The sequence below is a fragment of the Gloeophyllum trabeum genome (assembly GCF_000344685.1).
Source record: "Gloeophyllum trabeum ATCC 11539 unplaced genomic scaffold GLOTRscaffold_00001, whole genome shotgun sequence".
Taxonomy (NCBI): Eukaryota; Fungi; Basidiomycota; class Agaricomycetes; order Gloeophyllales; family Gloeophyllaceae; genus Gloeophyllum; species Gloeophyllum trabeum.
Window position 1 is genome coordinate 1,048,380 of NW_006920410.1, and position 25,275 is coordinate 1,073,654.

Consider the following 25,275-nt stretch of genomic DNA (forward strand, 5'->3'; position numbering starts at 1 on the left):
ACGGCGGCTATGCTTCATCTTATCAGTGGGCTGCGAGTGGCCCGCCGGCGGCCCGATTAGATTCTGGTTCGGTCTGACACAAAATATTCACGCCAACGTTTCAAAGCACTAGTAGTTTAATAATATAGAGACATGTTTGGTAATACATTTATACACCTCCCTGCAATTATTATTTATAGCGCAAAACCGGTCCAAGTTAAATTCTGAATTCCGACCGGTCACAGGGTATGATTCTGGCTCTGAAATTATGATTTGGGCCCAGGGTCGCATAGAATCTGGGATTTACAAATGAATTTCTGGCTCACTTAAAGACCATTCAGTATATAATTTATGTTATCTAGTTCAGTGATGTATCTGTGTAATAAATCCTGTATCACATATTTGACTGAGCCTGAACTTTATATGGTGGTTGAGCATTCATTTTGATATTCTGGCCCGCCCTAAAGTTTCGGAAGGCTCTTGTGTGAGATTGCGATCAGCCAGGCACTTGATCGCGTCACCTGTAGATAACGCGTGCTATAAATAGCTTGTCTACCACTGCACCAGCCTGAGCATGCAGCTTCGACTTCATGAAGACTTGAGGACTTGACTTTGCAGAACACAACATGACAGGAGCTCATTTGTGGTATAAATTTGATATCTGGCTCTGGCCTTGTCAGTGTCAGGTTGACTCGAGCCCCAGAGCTCCGTGAGATGACCACTTTGAGTCACAGCCTCCGGTTTCAATCCTCCTCGCTGCCGTCGTGCGGTGCCCCTGTCCCATTTCCTCATAAAAGGCGCTGGCGTGGTTGACATTAACTTGTCTTTCCTGTCTCCTGGTGGTGTGACACTGGACGATGTCAACGGACGAACTGGCAGAAATCAACGGCGTAAAGCCCAAGCAGCTGCTTGCTGACGGGGAGGAGGTCGAAGTCAAGTCGATGACAAGGTATGCTATCCTTGTGTGCGGCCATACCTCAACCACCCATACGTCCCCAGCAACTCACAGTACAAAGTAAAGAGGACTTTCGACCATTACTATTGGTTAGTTTGACTTGCTACCTCACGTTCACCTCTCCCCGTTCTGAAGCGTCCTGCTGCGGCCACTGGCAGTTCATGCCCGGTAAGCAATGTCTTGACGTAGTTTTCTGCTCGCTTAGCCCCGATGTCCCTCATACGTACGTACCTTAGGCATGGAGGAATCAAGTATGTTGTCTCCCTGCTCGTTCCCAACGACTGTCCCTCAAGATGTGTGACCTTTCTGCACGTGTCAAGGGCGGCGCCCCCGTCAACGCGCGCACCTGCAAGCATCTCAAGAGCCTCCTCGGCGAGGCGTACGAAAAAGCGCGTCTACAGCTCAAGAACCCTCACGGGAACGTGTCCAAACCCTCTGGCAAAGGAAAAACAGCACAGAAGCGTAAGAAGGCCGACGGCGACGGCGACGATGACGCGAAACCGGGAAAGAAGCAGAAGAACGTCGATGATGAAGATGAAGAGGAGGATGAGGACGCGCCGCCTGCTCCTACCAGGGGTAAGAAAACGGTCCCAAAACTACTCCTCGCGAACAAGTGGGATATCGTGGACGGTCCTGACCCCACCGGCTGGTGGATTTCTGAGAAATTGGACGGCGTCAGGTGAATATTGATATCACCTTGAGAGTGTCGAGCGGACGTGCTTATAGTGACGTAGAGCGTACTATGACGGCAAGCGCATGCTCAGCAGACTCGGTAACCCGTTCACGCCACCTTCCTGGTTTCTCGATAGTAAGCGTTCCGTCTCCCCTGGCGTACCAACTGTGACGATCGAGGTGTCGCAGAATTGCCGAAGGATGTTACGCTGGATGGAGAAGTCAGTCCACTCTAGCACCTGGATGTGTCTATTGATATTGAACCGGCGCAGCTCTTCGGCGGGCGGGGCGAGTTCCAAGCCACAGTATCTATCGTCAAAACGCTCAACTCCAAGCTCTGGGAGAACATCACCTTCCAGGTCCGTCCTCCTTTCGTCCCTCCCCTTCCCCTCTTCCCTTACCCACCCAATCCCCTCGTAACAGGTCTTCGACGTCCCTTCAATGGGCACCCAGCCCTTCGAGGACCGCATCGCTTACCTCACGCGCACCTTCGGCGCGGGCGGGACGCACGCGTGTAAGGAGGTCGTCGTCGTGCACCACGAGCGGGCCGAGAGCCGCGAGCACGTCCTGCGCCGGCTCAAGGCGGTCGAGAAGGAGGGTGGGGAGGGGCTGATGCTCCGCGAGCCGGGGTCGTGAGTGCTGCGCGGTGCCGTGCGAGATTCAGTGGTTGACTGATGGGTATCGTGTGGCAGGGTTTATGAGGGACATCGGTCCAGCACGTTGCTCAAGATCAAGGTTTGCACTTTGCCTGGCTCAAGCTCAGGCTCGCATTGATCTTCCGCACGATATCAGACGTTCTACGACGCTGAAGCTGTCGTGACGGGCTACGTCCCCGGGAAGGGCAAGCACAAAGGCAGCACGGGCGCGCTCAAATGCAAGATGGCTTCGGGAAAGGTCAGTTGTCCTCCGCAGCGATGCCCTACCGCGCTCACAGGCCCCACAGGCCTTCAGCGTTGGGAGCGGGCTGAGCGACAAGCAGCGCCGGAGCCCGCCTAAAGTCGGGGCGATCATCACGTATCGCTTCCAAGAGCTCACCAAGGACGGCGTACCTAGGTATGATTTGTTTTCCAAACGACGTAACAATGAGACTCAACTTTCGGAAGGTTCCCGACGTTCATAGGGGAGGCTATTGACAAATCTGAGCCCAAAGATGCTGAAGTACCGGCTTCACGCATAGTGAAGAATGCTACGAGTGCATAGTGATGCTCCAAAGATACCCGAACCCTACTCTACATGTCACTCTATATTGAAACACTCATATGTGGACTACTGACCAAAATATTGTTGTGAGGAAATAGTCGTGTTTCATTCTACTTGCTTCCACATAGCTTCCAACTGCGCAACCTCCATCATCTCTCCGCCGCTCACAATCGACATGCCCATAGCCGCTTGGCTCTGCTGCGCAGCATGCGCTCCCGCCATCGTATTCCACCCATACCCCACCGACGAATTCCCGTAATGCGCATGATGCCCGGTCATGCTCGCCCCTACGATTCTGTCCCCGCCCATGACCATCGACGACGCTATCAAATTCGTGGTCTTAATGGACGCGCGCGCCTTCGTCAACGCGACGATGAACTGGCAGCGCGGCACCGTGGCCTCGTACACCTGGCGACGGTGCTGCGCGAACGTGGTGAACAGCGTGATATCGCGCTTCTCGCACGCTTCCTTCCAGAGTGCGCGCATCCGCGGGGAGTACAGCTCGCACATGCATCCTTTCTCCACAAACTCGGCACGCGCTGTGATTTCGTTGTCCAAAGCAGTACCTTTGGCAACGTCGGTGTAGCATTCTTCGCAAGCGGTGAACGCCCCTGGGATGCCCCACCACCTGGAATTGGTGACTGCAGTCGACCCACGACAGATGGGCATGTTCGCCTTGACTTTGACGTAGTCTGCGAAGACGCAGTAGTCGTCCATGTCGACGGCTCGAGCGAACTTCACCCTGAACTCGCGAGCCCGAGGGGCACCGTCTGTGAAGTCGCAGATTCGGGCAGACCCAGGCGGGTAGCGCCGCAGCTTGAACTTCTGGGCGAACGATGGCCATGGACGGACCCAGCAGTAGAAGCAGCCGGGGCATATATCGAAGTTTTCACACCCCTCCGCAAGAACATACCACCCGTCATATTCAACGCCTTCCGCCGTGCATGCTGCAGTTGTCGCCACGACTCTGGTGGCCTCCCACCATACTTGGAACGGCAGCTTCTCTTCCAGCATGACATCCCATGTAAGCTTTATCTTGCTAATGGCCAGGCAGCACTTCCATTGCTGAGTAGCGTGAGACATGAAAGACGTCTGCACCGGTTCGAAAAGGTCTGCCCATCCGGAGAAAACGATGTGGTCATGATAGCATGCATCGCAGACGTATGCATCCGGAATGTACGACCTGGGTTTGAACCACTTCCTCGCGGTCGCGCTCTGGAGGCCGTCTCCCGGACAACCTGGAATACTCTGCCGGAGCCTCCAGATATCCACAAATCCGCGCCAGTACCCTTGTCTTGAATACTCCGTGAGAGCTGTTCCAAAACATGGATGGGCAATATCACAGACCCAGGTATCGCCAGGAGCATGCTGGTGAAGATTGAGTGTGAAATAAGCGGCAAAAGACGTCGAACAGACGATATCTTCGTAGCAGGCTTCGCACGCGACGAATTCCGCCAAATCATGATTTGAATACCACTTCAGCCCCTGTCCTCCTTTCACCCCTTGCAGACCGTGACACGCCGGTATTTTGACGCGCCGTGCCATATATGAGAGAGCTACATCGAGATTCCTCGCGCTCACCGCCTCGTCCCAGACCTGTAGCATCCGGGGGCGATTGAAGTCGCAGCATGTCAGCATCCCAGGCTGTGTCCCGGGGCGTGGCTTGAAACGATCCCCAAATGCTGTTCGCTGTACATGGCTTGTATAACATTCTTCGCAAATGTTGAACCCCGGTACAGAGTCAATGTTATACCAGGTACACCAATCCACGTATATTCCTTTGGGGCATATTCTGCGTGACCGAGAAGATTGACGAGCAGGAGGGGAAGGTTCCTGATCTCGAGGTGGTCGCTGAGATGATTCTCCTGGCTCATGAGTGGCTGCTGAGGAGTAGGGACGCGGACTTCTTCTTCCCGCCGAGGCAGGTCCCGAACTGCTTAAACTATCATTTTGCCGCCGTGGCATGGAAGTGCCATCATGCTGCCTGCCGTCGCGTGGACCCGTGCTTACGGTGTCGTGAGGTCGTGCACTTCGTCTTCCCTCGTGCACTGCTACTGTTAGTAAGGCAGGTCCAGGGTACGCAGTCGACACCACAGTCGACTGGTCCGGTACAGTGATGGGGCAGATGTCAGTCATGGTGGACCAGGGCCGATTGGGGAGGGGCGGGGGTGATCCATGTTCTTCAGGGGGGTCCGGCGAGTAAGGGGGAGGTGCTGGTTCGTCCTCTGGTCTTGTATACAACTGAGCAAAATGCTCCGCAAGGTTAGATAACTCTTCAGCAGCGTGGGGAGGCTGAGACGGGGCATGATGTTGGGGGGGCTTGGAAGGTTGTGCGAGAACATCCGTAGGCCGGCTCTGCGAGGGTACGGGAGGCCGCGGAGGAACCGTCGGGCGAGGCGGAACCGGAGGCCTAGAGTGCGCGGGTGGATGAGGAGAAGCAGAGGGCCGGGGAGGGATTCGAGGAGGAGAAGGCGGTCCCCTGGCAAGGTAAGGATGGCGAGGCGGCAATGAAGGACAGGGAACGGCCGGCGGTGACCCTGGAATAGTCCCATGGTAATAGCTCATGAGGCAGCAATTGGAGGTCTGTGTGACGTCCCTCCCTAATGCAGCGCCAATAGTACTAGTTGAAATCCTGTTATAGCTTCACGGGAGGCCATGACCACGAGAACTTCAGCTTTCCTTATTTGATTCATGACTCTCCAACTCACCTGCGCAGGCCCAACAGGGAGATGTCTGGGCTGGTCAACGAGAGTCGACGTCTTCTATAATATCAGGGGAGGTGCTGTTTGAATATGTAAGGAGTCGCGGCTTCATGATCGCTAAATAAGCTGCCCCGGTTGCGAGACCCAGGCACCATAATGAATAGCCTTCCTGGATAAAACACAACCTTTGACGGTTCGGAACTGTCAAAGGGCATGCTATACCATGGCCATCATGGCCCCTATAATCACCGCAATTTAATCGTCTCTGGTAAGGACAGGACATATAAGTTCCTGGGAAGGAACAGTGCCGAGTCCTCGATAAGGCGGTTCGCCAGATGCCTTCGGCATATTGTGTCTGTTCCAAGTTGGACCCAAGCTGTCAGCGGACTGCGACGAGTGTATGTACAGCCATGAGCAACTTTCGCTGCCAGTGGCCGTTAGGCCCAAGCTCGAAGCTTGACGATGAGTCAAGGATCGTGGTAGTGCTGTGGGCAGAATTCCGGGGAGGGCTTTCTGCCATCTGCCAGGCAGAATGGCAATTGCCAGGTGGCAGAAGAGTGGCAGATGTCCTCGAGCTCACTACAAGGAGGAAAAACATGATTTAATAGGGTTTGCCGGTATTTCCTCAAGCTCTTGTGGTATTTGATGCCCCTCAGGGCATTTGGAGATAGTCCGAGCTTGGTCTGTCATGTTCTCTCATGTGGCTGGACATGCCACCCAACTCCGGTGATTGCCGTGACAAACTCTGAGACGTCCTTGACCTCAAAACATCGCAAGGTATCCGGCGTAGATGCTTGGCCCACGTCTCTGGACCACTAGCGATGTCATTGATGGATTAAAACTCCGGCCAAACAGCCAAGTATGGCAGTTAAGTTATATATAGTGGTATATCTGCCACCCCTTCCGTTCATTTCTGCCATCTGCCATGGCAATTTCTAGGTAGCACAAATGTGACGTCTGCCTGGCAGCATTCTGCCAACAACACTAGATCGTGGCGAGCGGCCCTTGCAATTGCTCGAGCGGCGTTCAACGCACTCGTTTGCGCATATCATAACGTTCTCGCCCAGATTCCCTGTCGAACGTTACATTCACCCTGGACCCGTGCAGCGGTCGTATGTAAGTGCATTAGAAAACAGTTCCTGTCCGTAATTATATACACCGAGATAACAACAATGAATGACTAGGATAATCAAGGGACTGGAGGCTTGTTATCCTTTTGAGCTATGGGGATCATGAGTTTATGTTCCCAAGATAGCTAATCACCAGGTACTTACCCATGGTGATCCGATCACCGAGCGACAATGCAATTCCTTGCGTTTTGCTGCGAATACGTACATGTCCCGTAAGACCGGTTTCGCATGTCTCGACGCTGAGGTTGGCCAGCGCATCCTCACCTACAGATGCGGTGAGAATACCGCATAGGATGGAGGTCGAGTAACTTACCGAACAGGCTGCGAGCGTACATGTTGGCCGAGAGGAAACCACAGTCGCCAGACATAGCACCCTCCGGAGTGAGGCATGACATATTCGTTGACTGCATGATGTGCTTCAGGTACTCTCGTGGATCACTGCAGGCCGACAGTTATCATAGCAAGCCGTACATGAAGCTGGGCACTTACGATATCGACGTGTTGACGTTAACCCGATTCTCCCATTCAAACTCTGTCCACATAGCTCGGAACTACGGCAAACGCATTATTGAGATAGTTAGGATGAAGTCGGATTGACGACATACCTGACCCTCCGTGCAGTACGCGGGCTTAATGTAATCCATGATGTCGATATGGATGTCGTTCAAGATCACGCAAGATTCCGACATATTGGGGCCCTCCCATAGTATACTTCCAAAGATGACACCGGTCTCTGTTGACGAGACCTGATACAACAGGTCAGAGCAAGTCAACCACGCAGAATTCATCCCACTTACCTTGATGGTCGCCTTTATGCTTTGGAAACTGTGCGGTGCGATGGTATACACTGATGGCCGTTCTACCAGTTTTAGGTCCCCTAGAGTGGCGAAATCCAGGCAGAGGTTTTGAAGTGTGTTCGGGGTCTGGTTGACCAAAAGTACATCTATGGTATTCACAATGAAGCATAAGCTCACAGCGTAGTCCACGCTGGGACTTACCAAGAAGAATATCGAAGCCTTGCACCTTGACATACGCCTCAGCATATATAGGATCAGAGAAGCCTACGTTAAAGCTTATCAGTATAGCAACAAAGAATCATGAATCCAGGACTGTCACAGACCGGTTAACTGAGATATACGGCTAAGGTTGGAGATGAAGTCTTCCTGAAGATCGCCGGACCCTGTAGCCTTGCTAATATCCTCATCGAACTGTGGGCATAGATCAGCATCGAGCGGCCCTTTATTTCAACCATGGCACACACGTCTATGATATCGTCCGCGGCCTTCTTTGAGAATTGCCTGAAAGTCAAGAGGTCGTCCACCTGTACGATAGCTTCCTTGGTTGTCTCTGCAGCTTTCTTCTCTGCGGCGCGCTTCTGTAACAGAACATCAGAATTTCACGTGGACTGCTCGGGGACTAGCTATACTACCTCTTGAGCGGTGAGCATGTAGCTGTATGCGGACCGCGTATCATGCAAGAAGATCTCGTGTACAGGTGGTTTCTCCTCCAATTCACTCAGAGTTTGAATGCAGTTTAGAATGCGCTCTAGTGAGTCCTCGTCAATGGGGTGCGTCACAAATTTCGATTGACCCGCGCGGATAATGGAAGTCATCATAAGCATAGCCTAGTAATAATGCCATAATCAGATGATGCTGTCTGGTTAAAAATAGGAGCCTGACCTCAGCTTTCAGTGAGTTTGCTCTCTTCCGGTCTGTCGAGAGTTCGTCGAATCGCATGACTAACTTGGTAAGTGCGGCAGCTAGGATGGCACCAGTGAAGAAGTCGCCGCCCAGAAGAAGTGCTACGAGAAGCATGGTGCATGGGTTACAGTAGCTTCTGCGGCAGCACAAGACATGACTTACTTCGCAGAGGAGGCTTAGCTGCAGCCCTGACGGCTTCCAACTTCGAGCTGCTGGTGCTCGTAAAAGCCGTCTCGGTCGCGTACGTCCCATCCGCCAGCACTCTCGGCTTCCCACTGGGTACAGCAGTACCATTCGGCTTTCCGTTCTCCTTTGCAGCGTCAGTTTCCCCGTCGGGAACGGTCTCCTCCATGAGCTTTTGCTCTGCCGACAATATAGGGATTTCACCGATAATTTGTCGGATACCCTGCAAGGTCTCCGTTATCCCAGGAACATTCTCTACATACTCTCCCAATATCCAGAAAACGCCCCGGAATACTTTCGCAGACTTCATCTCGGGGAGAGTTTGGATGAGGCGTTCACAGACGGTCTGGCGCAGGCTGGGGAACTTCTCGACGACCTCCCTAGAAACGTTATCCTGCTATGAGTGAAGACCACAATACATATTGTTGTATGTACAGACCGGACGAAGGCCACGACGTCCAACGCTGACGGGTTGTTGGAGTCCCCAAGGAAGTCCATGAGCGCATGCACAACACTGGCAGCAACTTCTGAGAACTTGATAGCGCATACATGAATGGACTGGATGAGGAGCTGTCTGTATTCCGAATTCTGATAGTGATGACATTAGATTACGATCTCTGACGATCTCTTAAGAAAAACAGTAACGTGCCTTCTCGAAGTCCTGCTCCTGGGTTCGCTGCAGTTGCTTCTTCAGGAATAGTACGACCTCCTCGACGTTCCGGCTTGACACCATGCGTAATACGAGGCTCATCGCCTTCCGTCGTACTTCCATGTCCGCGCTACGGGACATGAGCTGCTGTGCATGCGATCCTACAATAACCCTTTACCTTGATAAGACCTGGATGACATCCATGACCAAACCATCTAATACGTGCCCGTGTTTTGAGTACAAGGCATCCAGGCGGTCCAGGACGATCAGTTTGACGTTGTTGTCGGATTCCTTGACCGCAAGGTTGATAAAGCAGGAGGCGGCAGCTTCCATGTTTGTAAACCATTAGTGAACTACGCAAGACCGCGTGGCAAAGTTCCGAACGACTTACCTTTGACTGCTGCCGGGTTTTGTGTCAGGGTGGTCAATGTCGATGCAGCCTCGTATCTTACAGTATGCGAAGACGCGTTGACGAGTTCGAATATGCAGCGTATCCACCGTGACTGAACAGCTCTGAGAATCCCTCGATCCAAGAGGAGCAGGGAACTAAATACGCACGCGATGTGTCGAATCCGTCTTACAATCCAACCGAATGACTTCAATCACGCTCATCTGTAGCAGTTCGTCCAAGGTCGAAATCTGGTCATACACCTGTAAAATGTATTGCACGGCTTTGTCCATCGCGCAGTTCGCCAGGAACACAAATGCATTCCTCTTGCACGTCGCGTCCGACTCCGCGGCGAGGAACGTCTGGATCAGCTCGGGGGCATCAGGAATGAGGTGTTCAAATGAGCGGTATATGGTGTAGACGGCGAATACAGCATTCTTGCGGACGTAAGAGTGACGGTGCTCAAGACAGGCGCGGCAAGTGGGGATGAGGGGTTCTAGCAATTCGGCGTCTTTCGAGATCTTTTGTAGGAAGCGAAGAGTTGACCCCCGGATGTACTCGTTCGGATGTTGCTGAAATATGTTTGAACGTGAGCCGTGATAAGTTAGGAAACTCAGAAACTCACAAGGTCATTCCGGATGGCGTTACTGAGTTCATGTCATAGCTCAGCTTGGCTGTCTTATACGGTACAAACAGTACTAGACGTACACCACCAAGATCATCTCTTGCTTGAGCTTCCCCTCGTCGTCATATTTGGGGCAGACTTCCCAGTAGAAGTGCAATAGCTTCTTCAGCTGCTTATTCTTCGAGGGCATAACATATTGGATTACAGGCATCAATAGTTGCGGCTACCCGTCACATCACCGAGCTTAGTGTTCGCTAAGGCACACATAGTAAATACGGGCACACCTGAGGATTCCCATTAATGGTGGACACTATAATCCTCCTTAGAGTATCCAGCTTCACTTCATCTGAACCCTTCTGCAACGCGGTGCGAAGCTCCTGTGTCGTAGGAGACTCTGCATGATCGTCGCTGACAATCGTGTAGCATGTTGAGTCCGCTGCCGACATGGGGGAAAGCTAGGATACAGCCCAGTAGAGACGTTCAGGACGCGACGGCCAGCGAGCCGGACTTTGGAGATTCCAGGCAGCGGACATGGACACGACATACACTGTTACCATTTCCGGAAATGCGGTGCGTGGAAATATTGGTTCAGCGGTGGACTTCGTGAACCGTGTGTCCTCAGAGCGGTGGCGGAACTTGCCAAGCACTCTATGGTAAAGCACTTGTTTACATCATGTCCCAAGCACAGGACGACCAGCTCATAGAGCTGCTATTGCAACTGAGGGTAAGGCTTCACTATGTATCAAAGGCTGTGATTTATCTCAGTGCTTCCTCCCAAGAAAACTACTCCAGAACAAGCCCGCCAGGTCCTCAATGCTCAGCCGCAGCTATCATACCTCTTGATTAGTCTCATGGTCAAGATGAATGCCATAAATCTGGAGGCACTTCAGGTACGCCATAAGCTCTGGCCATACCTGGACTATCGAAGATCAATGGTGTTCGGACTTTACGCCCAGAAAACCCTCGCATCCTACATCCCAGCTACAGGTCAGCCAGCGGCGCCGTCTGTCCCAGGCACAGCTGCTGTACCGCCTTCAGCAATTCCGCCTCATGTAGCAGCGTCGTCTCAGTACCGCACTGCCACTCCTCCGAACGTGCCTGTTCCTCCGGCAAGCTTTCAGCCGCCCCCGTCCTCGGCCTATCCTCCGTACCATGGTGCGCCTCCCACCAACACGTATGGCGCCCCCGGTGGTTTGGGGGGCCCTCCACCTTTACCAGGATATCCGGCCGCGCCAGCCCCGGCCCCTGCGCCAGCCCCCGCAATCACAGCGGATGCTCTAGCAGCGATGCCTGAGCAACAAAGGGTACGTTGAAGTTCTTCACTATTCTGGGCTATACCGATAATACTTTCTGATATCAAGGCCATGATAACGCGTATTATTACGATGACTCCGGAGACCATTAGGGCGCTACCGCCGCACGAGCGAGATCCGATTAACCAAATCGTAAGCATACATGCCCTTTTCCTACGTGATTCTCCTAACTCCCATTACACCTGGTATATTAGCGAGCAACTCTTGGCCTGCCAACTGGTTGATATTTCGGTAGTGCTCAGTCGTACTCCTCTCATCTGTCGGAGTATGCTGGTCTCTTCCAGCCCCATGCAGCTGTCGGATAAAGATGATCGAAATATCGCCACAGGGAGTCGGATTCGATCCACGACATCAATCGACTGGTACGCCTTTAGAACGTAGGTCATCTTTGGCCATGGTGATTTCCTGGATAGTCGGGCCAGTTCAAGTAGGTTGGTGGGCAGTGCGGCGATGTGAGTTTGATTTTGCAACACCGATGTAGATAGCAAATGTTCTGGCGGTAAGTCACCAGGACTAGGACATGACTGCGATGTTGGACGCACCTTGAGTAGCTCCTCGTACGCGTCTGGACAGTCTCTGAACGTCCATAGTCCCCAGCCAAGTGACCACAATGAATATGACCCGAATGAAACCAATAACCACCAGGGCAGCTTTATGGCAGAGTAGCTTAGTATATCTCACTCACGCCACCGGTATGTACTGACCACTGGAAGGATCTGCTCGGTTACCGACTCCTCGAAGAACGGCACGGGAACAATGGAGAAAAATGCCAGGAGGTATGTCGTGACAAGAATTAGTGAGAGTGCGAAGAAACGCGTTGCTCGGGTCATGACGGTAGAGACAGACGATGGTAAGTGTCCTCCAGTGCTGCAGGTGTAAGGAGAGCAGCTGAGGTTGAGGTGGCGGATTTGGACGTGATGTTACGGCAAACCAGTAGAAAGCCGGATCTCCCACGCGGTTTGCTTGCGATTGTGGCTCGGGAAGGGGAATAATTCGAGTTATGAATCCCAAGGCCTGAGGCCCGAGAATACATCGGTAAAGTTTATAATCAACTGCTGTTACATGCGCTACTCGTCTACAGACGTGACACAGACCTATATACAATATGAACCCCGCGTAAACGCAACGCGGCCAGGTGAAGTCTACGTGCTTACACGCCGACAAGTTTGGCCAACTGGCCCTGGCTATCCAGAGCAGTCACGGCATCGCATCCTGGTAACGATGAGTAAGGTAAGACGCCTATCAAGTCATTGAAATGCATACCTCCGACATGCTTCTTGTCTAGAGAGAAAAAAATGCGCACGTCAGAGACTGAACACCAGACGAAGGCCTGGAATGCGTACTGATGAAAATATTAGGCACGGTTCTCTGGCCCGTCTTCTCGGTCAGGTAATCCTGAATGTCCGAGCCCTCAGACATCTCGTCGAGCCTGGATAAACGGGGAGACGATAAGAGCGCGTTCAGGGCATGCATATCGCCAGGTACGCACTCGTAGATCTTCGTAGGGACGTTTGGGAACTTGGAAGTAATAAGAGCCTTTGCACGCTTGCAGTATGGGCAGTAAGACTTGGAAAAGATGGCAATCGTGTTGTCGTTGATTGTAGTCTATCGATAACGGCGTCGTACCCGTCAGTAAAGCAGACCGACACGCGAAAGGATCTGCGCACCTCGACAAGGTCTTTGACCGCCATGACTCTACGCTGGTATGTTGAGGGGTTGGATGAAGATGCAGTGGAATACAGATTGACTGATGGGGGGATACGGCTTGCGACCGCTCTATATATGCTGGAAAGCATCGGTGGCTGGCTGACTCTCTTACGGAGACTCTTGAGCTCGTCATATCCACGTGACCAGAGGGATCGGGCGTGCAACCGAAGCCGATCGCGACGCGCTTTTCGAAACAGCAGCTCTTTCCGACCTTCTCTCGTCCAGTAGGCCCTATAGCATGTCATTTTCAGCAGCTTCGTCGACGTTGGTGAAGACGGTTTGCCGCTGTATGGAGCGGATTGCTCCATTGCGTCTAGCGGAGTCCTGGGATAACGTCTGTCCTATCCAGCGCGTCAATCGATAAGTTAGCTCATACTAAGAATATCAGGTCGGGCTATTGCTAGGTTCGACCATCGAAGACAGTCCCTTCTACCTTACTGAATCGGATGTCTTCCAGAGGCACCTTTCCAGCGTGCAGGGAATCAAGTGATGCTCACCATCGAGTACGGTAGTCTGACTCGGACGAGTTCACTCTCTGAATTGATGCCTTGAGTGCACAGCGTCACACCACCCGTCGTCGAAGAAGCACTCGCGTCCAAAACAGCGTGCATTATATCTTATCACCCAACGCTGTTCAGGCCCGTAAAGTCGATGACCCTGGCTACCCCGACGCAGGCTTCCCTGCTTCGCCTTGCTGCTGCGGGTATATCCGTGTATTCCCCCCACACAGCCCTTGACAGCGTGCATTTGGGGATCAACGACTGGCTTGCGATGGGCCTGATAGGGGTCATGACCAGTGATAAGTATGAAGTCAAACCGATAGGGGACATGAAGGACGGGGGAGCGGTGGGGCGTATAGTCCCGCTCGGCGAAGGGGTTGAATTCAGTGCCTTGGTGGAACAGGTGAAGAGAAACTTGGGGTTAACGCAAAGTAGGTCTATAACTCCGGTCATGTCTCTGCAGTTGCTCAGGTTTCCGTTGGCTATATAGTTCAGGTCGCCTATCCGTATTCACGGCCATCATCAAAGGTCAGCTCTGTCGCTATCTGCGCCGGCTCTGGGGCATCCATCCTCCTGGGGTCAGATGCGGATGTGTATTACACAGGTGAAATGTCTCACGTGGGTTTCTTGTACTCTCTTGCCCTCTACAACGATTGAAGATAATCCTGCAGCATGAGGTCCTTGCTGCTATCAGCGCAGGGAAGTACGTCATCCTCTGTGGACACACGAACACGGAGCGCGGCTTCCTGCCGACGCTCAAAGGCAAGCTGGAGGAAACTGAACTCGTCTCAGAGCTGAAAATGGATATCGTTGTTAGTAAAGCAGACAGACACCCCGTGGACATCGTCTGAAAGCATGCACCGGCATTCAGTCTCCATGAACCGCTACAATATCTCAGCGGGCGTTTCAAATGATGATTCCGATAATTAAGATCGTGTTAATTAGGGTACACGAACCATGGATACATCTTTTGAACCGGAAACAGCTCTAACGGTCAACCTCACTATAGGATAAGTCAGGTCAGTACACATGTTCCAGGAAGATATCATTATCCGCAAGATCCGCTATGGAAAGCCACTTACCCGAACACGAGATCCTGATGCAGCACTCAGTAAACCCTGCAGGGCGACGATAATAACGACGACTTACCATAGTTCCAATGATAGCGACAGCATCGGCGATGTAGTGCTAAAAAGGCCAAAGGGGGAATCAATCAGTACTAGCTCTTATGGAGGGTTAGCTTGCCTCACGTCTACGAAACGATGATGTTAGCCTCGGGCCGGAAGATACTTGGACACAAAACTTACTCCGCATCATCATATCCGCACCAGCCAAATGAGCGAAACCGGGGGCACGGATACTACACCGGTACGGACGATTCGTGCCGTCCCTTTAGATCGCAAGGCCGACATAAACACATATTAGTACGAGTCCAGGAGCTGCACAGACGCTGGGAAATACGCACGAGACGAGGTAAACACCCATCTCTCCTTTCGGAGCTTCGATGGCAGAGTACGTCTCACCGGGTGGCACGGAGTAGCCTTCGCTGAAAAGCTACAGCCGACATCGTCAATACAAAATTACATGCAGTGGCAAGGAGCACTTGTTACCTTGAAATGGTGGATAAGGGACTCCATACTCTCCTTCATCATGGCCCGAGGAGGGGGTACAAGCTTATGGTCGTCAACCTTGATAGCACCGGTCGGCATTTTGTTCAGACACTACAACAAAGCTGTCTGCATTAGGGCAACTAAGCAAGAGAGACATTTGTATGCTAACCTGGTGAATAATACGCAAACTCTCTCGGAATTCCTGGACGCGACAGAGGTAGCGATCATAGCAGTCGCCGTTCTTGCCGACGGGCACATCAAACTCAACCTAATAAACCAGTGAATAAGCGACCAACACGAATCCAATCAGCACGCACCTCATCGTACTTGTCGTACGGCGCGACCTTCCTCAAATCCCACGGAACTCCGCTTCCTCGAAGCATGACACCAGAAAAGCTGTAATCCATGGCCTGTTTGGCGGTGACCTTGCCGATGCCGATTGTGCGCTCCTTCCAGATTCGGTTTCCGGTGATGACTTCCTCGATTTCATCGACACGAGAGCCAAACTGGGTGGCCCATTGGAAGATGTCATTCAGAAGTCCATGCGGAATATCAAACGCGACACCGCCTGGGCGGACGTATGCAGCATGCAGACGAGCACCAGACACACGCTCGTAGAACTCCATGAGCTTTTCACGCTCCTCAAAACCCCACAGGAAAGGCGTCAGTGCACCGACGTCCATGGCATGCGAAAGGACAGCCATCAAATCTAGGCCGGTCCGGTAAACTGCCGCTCTGACAACTCAATCGAAAGACGTACGGTTCAGGATTCGAGTGATCTCCCCGAACATAGTACGAATCCACTTTGCACGCTCAGGAACTTCGATGTTCAGGAGCTTCTCCACAGCCAAGGAATAACAAAGTTCGTTCGTCACTGAAGCAAGATTTGAGCGAGACGCGTAGAATGCAATGATACATACGCACTCATCGATACATAGTCTAAGCGATCGAAATATGGTAAAGCTTGAATGTAAGTCTTGTACTCAATAAGTTTCTCCGTCCCGCGGTGAAGCAAACCGACATGCTATACGGATACTCCGTGTAAATTGGAACTGAGCCGACGAGGAGACAGAATTACCCACCGGGTCTGCACGAAGAATCTCTTCTCCATTCAACTCAAGGATCAAACGGAGCACGCCGTGAGCGGCTGGGTGCTGGGGGCTATTCACGCAAGTTTGTACTATAATACTTCGTGCCAAAGACCTGTACTTACCCCATATTCACTAGAAGAATCCACCGCAACCCGTCTCAGCATCAAACACGACGCAACGAGGACAGCTACGCACCAGTAAAATGCCTCATCTGTCTCTCTGTTCTTGAACCCGTCTCTTTCAGGATCTCGTGCGCGGGCATACCGTGCAAGTCCTCCACTGTATGCGAGCTGAACACATCTTTAGTCCCTCCAGCTGGAACCCCCGAAGTATCTGCACCAGAGCTGGTCGTAGTCGCGAGAACCGGGCTAGTCGTCGAGATATGACGCCTGGCAATGTTACGGGTTGACCGCCCTAGCTGACGACGGAGGAGTGCGGAGGCCATGGCGGTCGACGACGAAGACGGTTTGCCTGACGTCGAGCGGAGGGCTCCGGAGGACGGCCGGTCAAACGATCGGCCAATCGGGATTCTCACGTTACTTGACGCTGTCTTCTAAGTATACGAGTTCGACATGGCTGTCCATTGCAGTCGTGCGCGGCTATGACACTTGTCTTATAGGATGGCACGTTCACCGCTATTGAACCTGTTTCTGCTGGCGGTCTTATGTCTTCCGTACACCGTACGCGGGGACGAGAAGCCTTGCACTTACCACGACGGAGGCAGGTACTATGACCTCAGTCGGCTCTCATCAAGGTAAATGCTCTCACAAAGCTACAAAGCACGACTAAACTGTTCAATGATTCCGACAGTAAGGACTACGTGTATAAAGCTCCAGATGGCTCTGAATACTACATGAACGTCTGTCGGAGCGTTACTACCGAGACCTGGGCTATCGAGGATGAACAGAACGTTGCGGTCTTCAGGAGAACCAAGGAAGAGCGAGGCGATCTTTCGCTAGGGTATATATGTTTGCTCCACGCGGGACTCATATCTCACTGACGCGAAGCGCACCAGATCAGTGAACACTACCCTAGCCGTTCACGACGGCCATCCACTTTTATACTTGACTAACGGATCGCCATGCCCAAGTATACCCCAATTACGTGCCGCCTCTGTTATAAGATTCATATGTGATACATTCGTCTTTGAAGCTGGTATGAGGTTCTCCCGGGGGTTCGTACGGAAATATCATTAGCATTTGCCCTTTGCCAGGACAGCCGCAACTTATCGCTGAACTTCCTGGCTGTTCATTCTTTTTCGAATGGCGCAGTCATGTAAGAGCTATACTTGCACATTTTTCGTCCGGGCACTCACAGATTCCCGCAGTATGCCTGCCAAACGAACGAGCCCAACGGCTCCGGCGGCGTCGTAGTAATCCTCGGGACGATGTAGGGATATTGCTGCCCCATTCCGCAGCCTTCTAACGTATAAACTTCAGAGCGTTGATTCTTATGATGGGATACCTCGTGGCCGGGACGTTGTATCGCCGCTTCGTTCTCAATCTCCGCGGTTTCGATCAGGTCCCCCGCATATCGTTCTTTTCCCTCACGGATACTTTGGAACTCTGCAGCAAGGTTACGGACCTAGTCCTGCCTCGACCAGCACCCTACTCCGGTCCGAACTCTTTCAACCACCAGCACAGCGCGTGGAACGCCGGACCGAGGAACGGAGGTAGACCTTCGGCGGGATACGAACGGCTGGCAGCCTCTGATGAAGAGCGGCAAGGGATGCTACACGGAGATGAAGATGATGACACTCAAACTGATGCAGATGTGAGGGCGGACCATGCGCCGAAGCAACCGACAGAGCGTGCGTAGGACATGAAACGTGTATCCCGTTAAGCTTATTGTCTAGCTTTGTGTTCCGTGATAATGAACGTGTGCTGTGGAGGAAGATTTCGTGCTTCATACATCAATACTCGGGCATCGGTGCGGCTCCATTCGTCTCTTTGTTTGTACAACTACCTTTCACCCGGCCTTGTCTTATTCACCTCGGCGTTGTCAGTCTATCCTTTCCAGGTTTGTACTGTCCGGCGTTCCGGTGAATCTTATGGACACTCAGGAGAGCGAGCAACGCAGGATAACACGTCTCCGACCTTCCGCAGCATGCCGGCATCCAAATGCTGATGCCGCCGAGGTCGCCGAATCCTCAGCGTTGCATTCACGATCTTGCTCTTGGGATTCAGCTGTTTGTGCGTGGTGAACCAGCCTCCGAAGTCAGGCAGGTCTCGGGACAGGTCGGGATCCAACAGTCCCCCTCGCAGATCAAATAAGCTATCCGTGATGCGAGTTAAACTTTCAGTTCAGTCATCTACACGAGCGTCGGTTGCTTTTGAGCTTATCGAGGAGGAGTGAGACATCACCCGCTTCTTGTGCTCCCGGGAGAGCATCTTCTATCGTAAGTCATCAATATGCATTCGGATGCTAATACAAGGTCAAGGGATGGTACCTATAACCTACTCCAACTGGGGCTGAGCCTCCCATGACTGTTGAACGGTTGAAAGTGTTAACGAGCTTGCATTCCGACTTCTGCTATTCCGACCTGCGTACGGTGTCGGGCCACTGATCACCATTGTCCAGGAATGGCGTCAAAGGAAGAGAGTCCGACCTCACATAGGTCAACAAGGTATCTGGGCGAATAGAACCCCCCCCCCCCCCCCAACCACCCATGCCTGGTCAAATCCCATAAGTGACCGTACGTACTGAAATGCTCATTCGCAAGCCTGGGGAGAGCGGGTCCGTTTCCTCGCCGATAATCGTAATCGTTTAGGGTGTCACCATGGTGCCAATAAAGCGGCGAGAAGGGTGGTCGTCAAGTTACCTAAGAAGACATCCTGTGTAACTCCCTGGGACCAGGTACAGTACTCGCAACACAGGCATACTGCTACATGTAGTCCAAATAACATGACCTTTCGATTCGGAGACCTTACTGAGTCTCTTCGTGAACCGACAAAGTACGATAATCAGCATTCCATAGCTTCCTCATCCTGACGAAGAGTGGCCAACACACGCTGAATCACATTGCAAAAGAAGGGACGCCTGCAGATTACATCAACAAGCTCGTACGCTAAACATGTCAATGACGGCCTAAACAACTGCGATAAAGTCCAAATACAGTCCGAAAATGTTCGTGAAGTCCGCGAGTCCCGAGAAAGAAAGGGATGTCCACCGGGTAGGCGAATAAATCCTTTTTCATACTCAGAGGGCAACGACAGCAACACCCGCAACCCCAGCGAGGAGCATGGCAGCGTAAGATGCGGCAGAGCCGAGATTCAACTGACCAACGGCTCCAGAGAAGCTGCTTACACTGGTCGTGGCGGCGGAAGAGGTAGAGGATCCGGATGGCGACGTGGCGGAAGAGCTAGGGGCGCTGGTGATTCCGGAGCCGGTTGTCGAGGCTAATGAGCCTGAAGACATGCTCAGCGCACTGCGGCAGCGTTTCCTGTTCAGTGATACGTCCTTTACCACGGGGAACACATGAGCAACTCACCCGGACGAAGTCGAAGACGCGGAGGACGTCGTAGACGAGGCAGGTGCAATTGAAAAGTCACCGCTGCTAGCGTACACCTGGTTGATGTTTCTGTAGATGACGCGTTCGTTTCGACTCCATGAGATGGTATCGTTACACTCACGTGACATTAACCGCCTCAAGACTGTAGCCATCACTGCAAATAAAAGGTCAGAGCATCGCTACGAGTCAGAATGTGATGGCTACTAACCCAGCGGGTACAATGGGGAGAGTCAAACTGAGTGAGCCCTGGCCGGGCTGGACGTTGTTTGCGATAGCGAAGGAATTGTGGAACACCTGGTTGACAAGCTCGAGGGAGAAAGGCGGGTCCGTGGACTCCGCAGTCCAGGAGATGGTGGCAGGACCAGCGGAGGTCAGCCCAGAGGGCGTCTGCAGAGTCAAGGCCGACACAAGGGGCAGGACGGCGGCAGCAGCAACACTGACATTGTGCAGACCGTCAGCGACCTTCGACTGCTGCTACTCATGATGATCAACATACCTGAGCTTAGCGAACATGTCGACGAGGGGAGGGGTTGAGGTCGTGAGGGTATAAGGCAGAGGTCGTAGCGTGAGCGTGGAGACGAGGAGGGCAGTTCGAACAAGGATCGGTTTATATACGAGCCCACGGAGGACTAAAATAGGCCTCGAACTTCGACAGTGTCTCGCGTGAGAATCCTTACGTGGGTGCTCGATCACACTGCGAACGTTCTCTCGGATTCTAGTCCTGCTCTCGCACGGTTCTATTCCCGCTCTGACCTTCCGGCGCACAAGAACGTGTTACGGCGTCGGCCCAGGGACGACGCGCATGGCGACAACCAGATAAAGATGTCATACATGACGGGGCTATGTCCAAAGTCCAAGAGCGAAAGAAATCCTCAGAAATCCTCGGTGGTCAGGCTGTTCGGGACACGCATGATTGTCCGTGTCCGAAAAGACGTGATCGCTCGCGGGGTGATGGTCATATTGGAGAATGCTCGGTTAATATATCTAATAGAAGAGCGTTCCGTCTTCTGTCTGAGGTAAATCGGGACAGCGTGCAAACTTACCTCGTCGAACGGTCGTGTATCGTTGAAGCAGCTTTCCCAAACCTCGTTGACGGCGCGCTCCGCAGTAGCTTCGTCCGGACACGCTGGGTTCGACTTGACAGATAGCACTGCCCGTCGGCGTACGCATGCCTGCGAACAATCAAGGCGGCTCAGTCCCTTCTCGGGCCAACACGGAACTGCGTAGCAGATACGTAAAATAGCACTCACCTGGTGTTGCTTTGAGAAGGAGAAGATTCCTCGGTTCACTTCACGTGTCCACCTACAATCGCCACCGAGGCTGTTGGCTCGGATCTGGCATGTTGGTCAGAGGGAGCTGCATGCAATGCTGAGCCTTTGCGGAATGTGCCTCACCTCGCTGCATGCATGATGCCGCAAATTTAACCAGTCGACCTTGAACTTGCAATGATCATACATATGAACGAGTTCATGGGTGAGGGTATTCTCCATATGTTTACGGTCTATGAACCGCCCTTGACAGAGAATGATCGCGCCGTCGGGGGAGAATCCTCCAGAACGAGAGTAGTCGCAAGGAACGCAGTGGATGTGTGACGCCGACACGGGGCAGCCGGAGAGCTCGAGGTGCTTCAGCATAAAGACGACAGAAGGACCTAGGAGCCAGTCCAGCAGCACCATCAGCACGCGGGGCTTTCGGTTATAAAAGACAGGCGACCCACTAATACTGACTGTATTTCAGTAAGTGAGCTTTCCACTTCTCACAAGTCCGGGCATGGTGGGCCTCCAGTTCGAGAGATCGTTCCTCAGGAGACATTCCTAGTCCTGTGATAGCGGAGAACGCTCTTCGCCATCGCTCAAATGTGCTCTTGTCTGAGGGAGACTCTGATCCTGCGCTAGAGCTTGTGGATGAGGCCATTTGAAGAGAGCCGGCGGCCAGAAACCTGTGAGATGAGCGTGTTACGTAAGGAAATTGGTGCTTCTCTCGTGCCACCAAGTTGGCGCCCCGTACTACTTTGAAAGAAACTGGCATGCAAGGCCTTACTTTGAAGACTTCGAGGATTCACCAGATCAGCTGTCCTCTAGAATGAGTCTTTTAACCGTTTTCAGCCTTCCTCCCGCCAAAAGGGGCCCCATGATATGGTGCGGGTGTAGCAGTGAACCCCCCGGAGGGCGGGGGTCCAGCGTCGACCAAGGTTTAATTGTAAAGTTGCGCAGGACAACATCAAGGACGCTGTTCAAGTGCTACCCGTCCTTACCGCGGTAAGGTCTTATGTCTCGCCTAAACCCTTGTATGTCAATCAGCTTCTTCGGTCTGCATGACCTGTCAGGAGCTCAGTCTGCCTGCGTGATCTGCGCAGGCATTCCAATGCTGTGGCGCGCACGCCCGAGGCTTGTCTATGGGTGTTCTATGCTACCACAGGGGCCGGTGCAATGAAGATCCACGCTGCCTTCGTCAAATTTCCAGAGGACGAAGCCCAGCTATTAATATTCTAGAATGTACGCCTTAGTGAAGCCGGTGGGGTGGGTTTCCAAATGCCGACGAGCTCTTCACCTCTCAGTGAGTATTCTGAACGCTTGACCTCTTTTGACACACGAAACTGTGTATTCGTCCAGGACCGGATCTAACTGGCAAGGCTTTCCGCACTCCAGGCAAGCCTCGTCGTTTCGAAAGCCAGGTTTCTATTCACGCTTTTACATAAAGTAGGCAGGACTTGGAGCGGCAGTGAAAGTGTGAGTCTCCGCAGCATCTCTTCCGGCCCCGTGTATTCTGCGGCCTGCGTGTCTGACTGTACCACGGTAGATCCGGTACCCTGTATGGGAATTGTGCTTGACATGGTATATGATCTTCACGGTTCTATCCCCGTGTACAGCGAGACATACGACCGGTGTTTTAACCACTCGGACCCTGGATAGTGGCGATCGTGGAAGGATCGAGCAATCTGTTTGACCAGCATAGTCACCTGATGAGCCTGGGACCCTCAACAGAGCGTGTACACGGACTAGGTCTACCAGCATGCTGGGCCCGAAGGCGTGCAGCTATCCAGCGATCTTTACCTAACTGATCTACATCGCAGTAGCCAGAGCACAAAGGTTTGTTTCCGTTGTATCCTTCGGATTACTGAAAATCCTTCGGCCCGCGCTGATCAGAGCCCTCGACAGTTCTTCACGAACTCATGGACGTCTTCGCGTCTTCTGCCGCCCATGTCACCGCCGGTAATATCCAACATTAACAAGACTGTCGGTCCCTTCATTCACTCGGCCTCTCCACTTCTTCTCTTACGTGTCTGTGTTCGGGGCTTAATAACGCATCCAGCGTGGCGCGCGGTACTCTGCGTGTCTTCCTGATGCTACTATGGAGCCAAATTGTCACTTTCGGAGACTCGATCCTGCCGCTCGCTACCGCACTCTCGATGCGACGCAAAATCTCGTATAGTCGAGAAACCATCGGTCGAACAAGATCGTCTGCCCGGCTCGCACGTTACTATTGTTTATTCGTCTACGCGGGATCGACTTGGACCGGAGATGTCCTCTGGCGTCGGGCACGGATCTTCCCCGCCAAAGTCCGGGCGTCGCTAGTCCTCATCTGCATGGCTCAGTACAACGCTGAGCAGATACGAGATACGCGATAGCCTACCGCTGCCGCTGCACAGCACGCCCTCGCTGAACTGCTCGCTGTGAATAAGGGAGTCTTCTATTGCCGTCCTCGGTCATTTAGGCTCAATCGGTCACGCGACACGACACGACGCCCGATGCTATAGTAAGTCTCCGGGGTGGGAGCCTGCACCTTCTCTGATCATGTGCTGTATACATGGGAGCAAGTGTACAGGTCTTCAGTTACTCAAGTCAAATGCGCCTCCAACTCGACAGACCATCCGAAGGCTGCGGAGTGATCGCGGCGAATCTGCTGTCCCACACCTCCCCAGGCCGCCGCTCCCTTCACAACTTCGCTGGATTGCTCCAACTGGGTTTGCGTTTCTGTGGACCAGGTGTTCAGTGAGATCGAGCGCCACACTTTGACGAACTTCTATTACCTCTGAGAACGCCTTGAGCCCCTCCTATAGGCAAATGAAGCGTCAAGTTTATTTGGTGGAGTGTTGATCGCGCACCTTGATATTCGCGCTATTGTACAGCCGCCTGGCTTCGGGGCTCCATGCCAATGCCAAGGTGGCCTGCTCAAAGTTTCCATGCTGCCCAGCCAGAATCAGGCCGCGTTTGGTACACTGAACGGCATCAGGTGAATTGGCTACTATCTGTTTCGCCCACTCGACAGCCGTAGGCAAAACCTTGGAGGCAGGTACGATCTGGTTCACGCTTGTACGACATTTATGACTTGTCCTTCACGCGGTAAGAGCAGGAGCGGTACGCACAAACGGAACCGAGTTTGAGCTTCGGCTGCAGAGATGGGGCGACCCAACAATAGGAGTTCTGAGGCCAGCTAAACATAGGTGCGTGAAGGTTTGTTTCGACTGCCTGAACGTTTTGAACTACCTGATGGCCTGCTATCTTTGCAATGCGAGGTATAACTGTACTGTATTAGTAAAGATCCGCAGAGGCAACAGGTATACATACCACCCTGCGCAGCGAGCACCCCACGCTTGACTTCTGGAAGGGCGAATTGCGCCTCTTCACTGGCAATAACGATATCGCAATTGAGCAGCATCTCGAGGCCTCCGCCGTAGGTACCGCCATTGACTGCAGCAATTATGGGCTTCGAGGTCTTGGAGCGGCGTGAAATGGACCCAAAGCCATGGACGCTGCCAGCGAGCATCTCCTGCTCGTTGGCTTGTCCACTTGATTGCTTTTCGTTCCAGCTTCCCATGCCATGTCAGTGCCACTGAGATGGTCCCTCGGGGCCAAGACACACGGAAACTTACGCCTTGAGATCAGCGCCTGCGCAGAACGCACGTCCTTCACCTGTAATGATCACCGCCCTGGACATTTGGGCGGTATCTACATTTATTCACGCGATGTAGAGCATGCGTACGAACCAGAGGCTCTCTTCGTTGTCAAACCAATTCAGGATATTATTGATGTCCGCCTCCATCTGGGGGGTCATGGCATTGAGGGCCTTTGGCCTGTTGAGCGTGAGCTGGAGCACATGCTCAGCAGGGAAGGAGACTTTGAGTTCAGCAGAATGCGGGGGGTGATCGAGGGAAGACATAACGTGCAAACCGTTCAACCAAGCAACATTACGCCAGCAAACCGCCAAGATCGAAGCGCAAGTGCTTGTGCCTGGTGCCAGACCGCGAAGTGCGGGGAAAATGTCCGACGGACGGCCGCGGGATGCCGGCATCCGGAGGTGTGTCCGGGTGAAGTGGGACGCCCTGATGTCAGAGATAAGATCATCCATCTCCGCATTCG

General features: G+C 52.8%; 12 protein-coding genes across 12 annotated transcripts; 4 read left to right on the forward strand and 8 right to left on the reverse strand.

Moving 5' to 3' along the window:
* Positions 1 to 836: 836 nt before the first annotated feature.
* On the forward strand, positions 837 to 3,050 carry GLOTRDRAFT_118605 (DNA ligase/mRNA capping enzyme; the record flags this gene model as incomplete). Its single annotated transcript, XM_007862529.1, has 13 exons — positions 837 to 928; positions 979 to 1,023; positions 1,093 to 1,102; positions 1,171 to 1,185; positions 1,255 to 1,613; positions 1,669 to 1,742; positions 1,796 to 1,827; positions 1,879 to 1,965; positions 2,030 to 2,238; positions 2,299 to 2,341; positions 2,399 to 2,500; positions 2,550 to 2,659; positions 2,710 to 3,050. 13 exons carry the CDS (start codon positions 837 to 839, stop codon positions 2,804 to 2,806), a joined length of 1,275 nt encoding a protein of 424 aa, XP_007860720.1. The 3' UTR covers positions 2,807 to 3,050.
* On the reverse strand, positions 2,912 to 5,371 carry GLOTRDRAFT_31010 (uncharacterized protein; the record flags this gene model as incomplete). The annotated part of the gene is made up of 2 exons (XM_007862038.1): positions 2,912 to 4,657; positions 5,174 to 5,371. The coding sequence occupies 2 exons, from the start codon at positions 5,369 to 5,371 to the stop codon at positions 2,912 to 2,914; spliced, it is 1,944 nt and encodes a 647-aa protein (XP_007860229.1).
* A 1,229-nt stretch (positions 5,372 to 6,600) lies between these two features.
* Positions 6,601 to 10,681, reverse strand: GLOTRDRAFT_67734 (coatomer protein). Its single transcript, XM_007862530.1, has 20 exons — positions 10,468 to 10,681; positions 10,267 to 10,406; positions 10,184 to 10,205; positions 9,729 to 10,130; positions 9,562 to 9,673; positions 9,349 to 9,496; positions 9,171 to 9,300; positions 8,961 to 9,109; positions 8,501 to 8,901; positions 8,318 to 8,439; positions 8,068 to 8,262; positions 7,900 to 8,013; positions 7,759 to 7,846; positions 7,637 to 7,699; positions 7,436 to 7,581; positions 7,244 to 7,384; positions 7,128 to 7,189; positions 6,952 to 7,076; positions 6,783 to 6,902; positions 6,601 to 6,729 (listed from the first exon to the last, which is right to left on the reverse strand). Exons 1-20 carry the CDS (start codon positions 10,627 to 10,629, stop codon positions 6,698 to 6,700), a joined length of 2,874 nt encoding a protein of 957 aa, XP_007860721.1. The 5' UTR covers positions 10,630 to 10,681; the 3' UTR covers positions 6,601 to 6,697.
* Positions 10,682 to 10,820: 139 nt separating this feature from the next.
* On the forward strand, positions 10,821 to 11,801 carry GLOTRDRAFT_134986 (uncharacterized protein; the record flags this gene model as incomplete). The annotated part of the gene is made up of 5 exons (XM_007862531.1): positions 10,821 to 10,907; positions 10,963 to 11,073; positions 11,140 to 11,487; positions 11,545 to 11,681; positions 11,732 to 11,801. The coding sequence occupies exons 1-5, from the start codon at positions 10,857 to 10,859 to the stop codon at positions 11,799 to 11,801; spliced, it is 717 nt and encodes a 238-aa protein (XP_007860722.1). The 5' UTR covers positions 10,821 to 10,856.
* On the reverse strand, positions 11,468 to 12,367 carry GLOTRDRAFT_108875 (dolichol-phosphate mannosyltransferase subunit 3). Its single transcript, XM_007862532.1, has 4 exons — positions 12,201 to 12,367; positions 12,039 to 12,146; positions 11,545 to 11,901; positions 11,468 to 11,487 (listed from the first exon to the last, which is right to left on the reverse strand). The coding sequence occupies exons 1-3, from the start codon at positions 12,324 to 12,326 to the stop codon at positions 11,848 to 11,850; spliced, it is 288 nt and encodes a 95-aa protein (XP_007860723.1). The 5' UTR covers positions 12,327 to 12,367; the 3' UTR covers positions 11,468 to 11,487; positions 11,545 to 11,847.
* Positions 12,368 to 12,646: 279 nt separating this feature from the next.
* On the reverse strand, positions 12,647 to 13,187 carry GLOTRDRAFT_124030 (glutaredoxin; the record flags this gene model as incomplete). Its single annotated transcript, XM_007862533.1, has 5 exons — positions 12,647 to 12,708; positions 12,760 to 12,777; positions 12,840 to 12,925; positions 12,986 to 13,101; positions 13,164 to 13,187. 5 exons carry the CDS (start codon positions 13,185 to 13,187, stop codon positions 12,647 to 12,649), a joined length of 306 nt encoding a protein of 101 aa, XP_007860724.1.
* A 254-nt stretch (positions 13,188 to 13,441) lies between these two features.
* On the forward strand, positions 13,442 to 14,554 carry GLOTRDRAFT_124031 (NGG1p interacting factor 3; the record flags this gene model as incomplete). The annotated part of the gene is made up of 6 exons (XM_007862534.1): positions 13,442 to 13,537; positions 13,592 to 13,607; positions 13,661 to 13,706; positions 13,764 to 14,134; positions 14,194 to 14,321; positions 14,375 to 14,554. 6 exons carry the CDS (start codon positions 13,442 to 13,444, stop codon positions 14,552 to 14,554), a joined length of 837 nt encoding a protein of 278 aa, XP_007860725.1.
* Positions 14,555 to 14,723: 169 nt separating this feature from the next.
* GLOTRDRAFT_30731 (uncharacterized protein) lies at positions 14,724 to 16,849 on the reverse strand (the record flags this gene model as incomplete). The annotated part of the gene is made up of 10 exons (XM_007862022.1): positions 14,724 to 14,891; positions 15,000 to 15,093; positions 15,169 to 15,257; positions 15,314 to 15,424; positions 15,483 to 15,581; positions 15,631 to 16,022; positions 16,074 to 16,187; positions 16,238 to 16,337; positions 16,396 to 16,493; positions 16,600 to 16,849. The coding sequence occupies 10 exons, from the start codon at positions 16,847 to 16,849 to the stop codon at positions 14,724 to 14,726; spliced, it is 1,515 nt and encodes a 504-aa protein (XP_007860213.1).
* A 175-nt stretch (positions 16,850 to 17,024) lies between these two features.
* GLOTRDRAFT_134989 (mannose 6-phosphate receptor domain-containing protein) lies at positions 17,025 to 18,333 on the forward strand (the record flags this gene model as incomplete). The annotated part of the gene is made up of 6 exons (XM_007862535.1): positions 17,025 to 17,158; positions 17,215 to 17,364; positions 17,420 to 17,559; positions 17,618 to 17,679; positions 17,732 to 17,793; positions 17,844 to 18,333. 6 exons carry the CDS (start codon positions 17,025 to 17,027, stop codon positions 18,220 to 18,222), a joined length of 927 nt encoding a protein of 308 aa, XP_007860726.1. The 3' UTR covers positions 18,223 to 18,333.
* Positions 18,334 to 19,399: 1,066 nt separating this feature from the next.
* On the reverse strand, positions 19,400 to 20,494 carry GLOTRDRAFT_108878 (uncharacterized protein). Its single transcript, XM_007862536.1, has 5 exons — positions 20,412 to 20,494; positions 20,124 to 20,351; positions 20,037 to 20,069; positions 19,895 to 19,984; positions 19,400 to 19,831 (listed from the first exon to the last, which is right to left on the reverse strand). Exons 1-5 carry the CDS (start codon positions 20,426 to 20,428, stop codon positions 19,603 to 19,605), a joined length of 597 nt encoding a protein of 198 aa, XP_007860727.1. The 5' UTR covers positions 20,429 to 20,494; the 3' UTR covers positions 19,400 to 19,602.
* A 128-nt stretch (positions 20,495 to 20,622) lies between these two features.
* Positions 20,623 to 21,842, reverse strand: GLOTRDRAFT_67744 (uncharacterized protein). Its single transcript, XM_007862537.1, has 5 exons — positions 21,643 to 21,842; positions 21,310 to 21,566; positions 21,166 to 21,249; positions 20,959 to 21,087; positions 20,623 to 20,899 (listed from the first exon to the last, which is right to left on the reverse strand). The coding sequence occupies exons 1-5, from the start codon at positions 21,827 to 21,829 to the stop codon at positions 20,891 to 20,893; spliced, it is 666 nt and encodes a 221-aa protein (XP_007860728.1). The 5' UTR covers positions 21,830 to 21,842; the 3' UTR covers positions 20,623 to 20,890.
* Positions 21,843 to 23,850: 2,008 nt separating this feature from the next.
* Positions 23,851 to 25,075, reverse strand: GLOTRDRAFT_67746 (ClpP/crotonase; the record flags this gene model as incomplete). Its single annotated transcript, XM_007862538.1, has 8 exons — positions 23,851 to 23,889; positions 23,946 to 23,969; positions 24,021 to 24,225; positions 24,282 to 24,349; positions 24,403 to 24,437; positions 24,484 to 24,725; positions 24,789 to 24,845; positions 24,879 to 25,075. 8 exons carry the CDS (start codon positions 25,073 to 25,075, stop codon positions 23,851 to 23,853), a joined length of 867 nt encoding a protein of 288 aa, XP_007860729.1.
* Between the last annotated feature and the right edge of the window lie 200 nt (positions 25,076 to 25,275).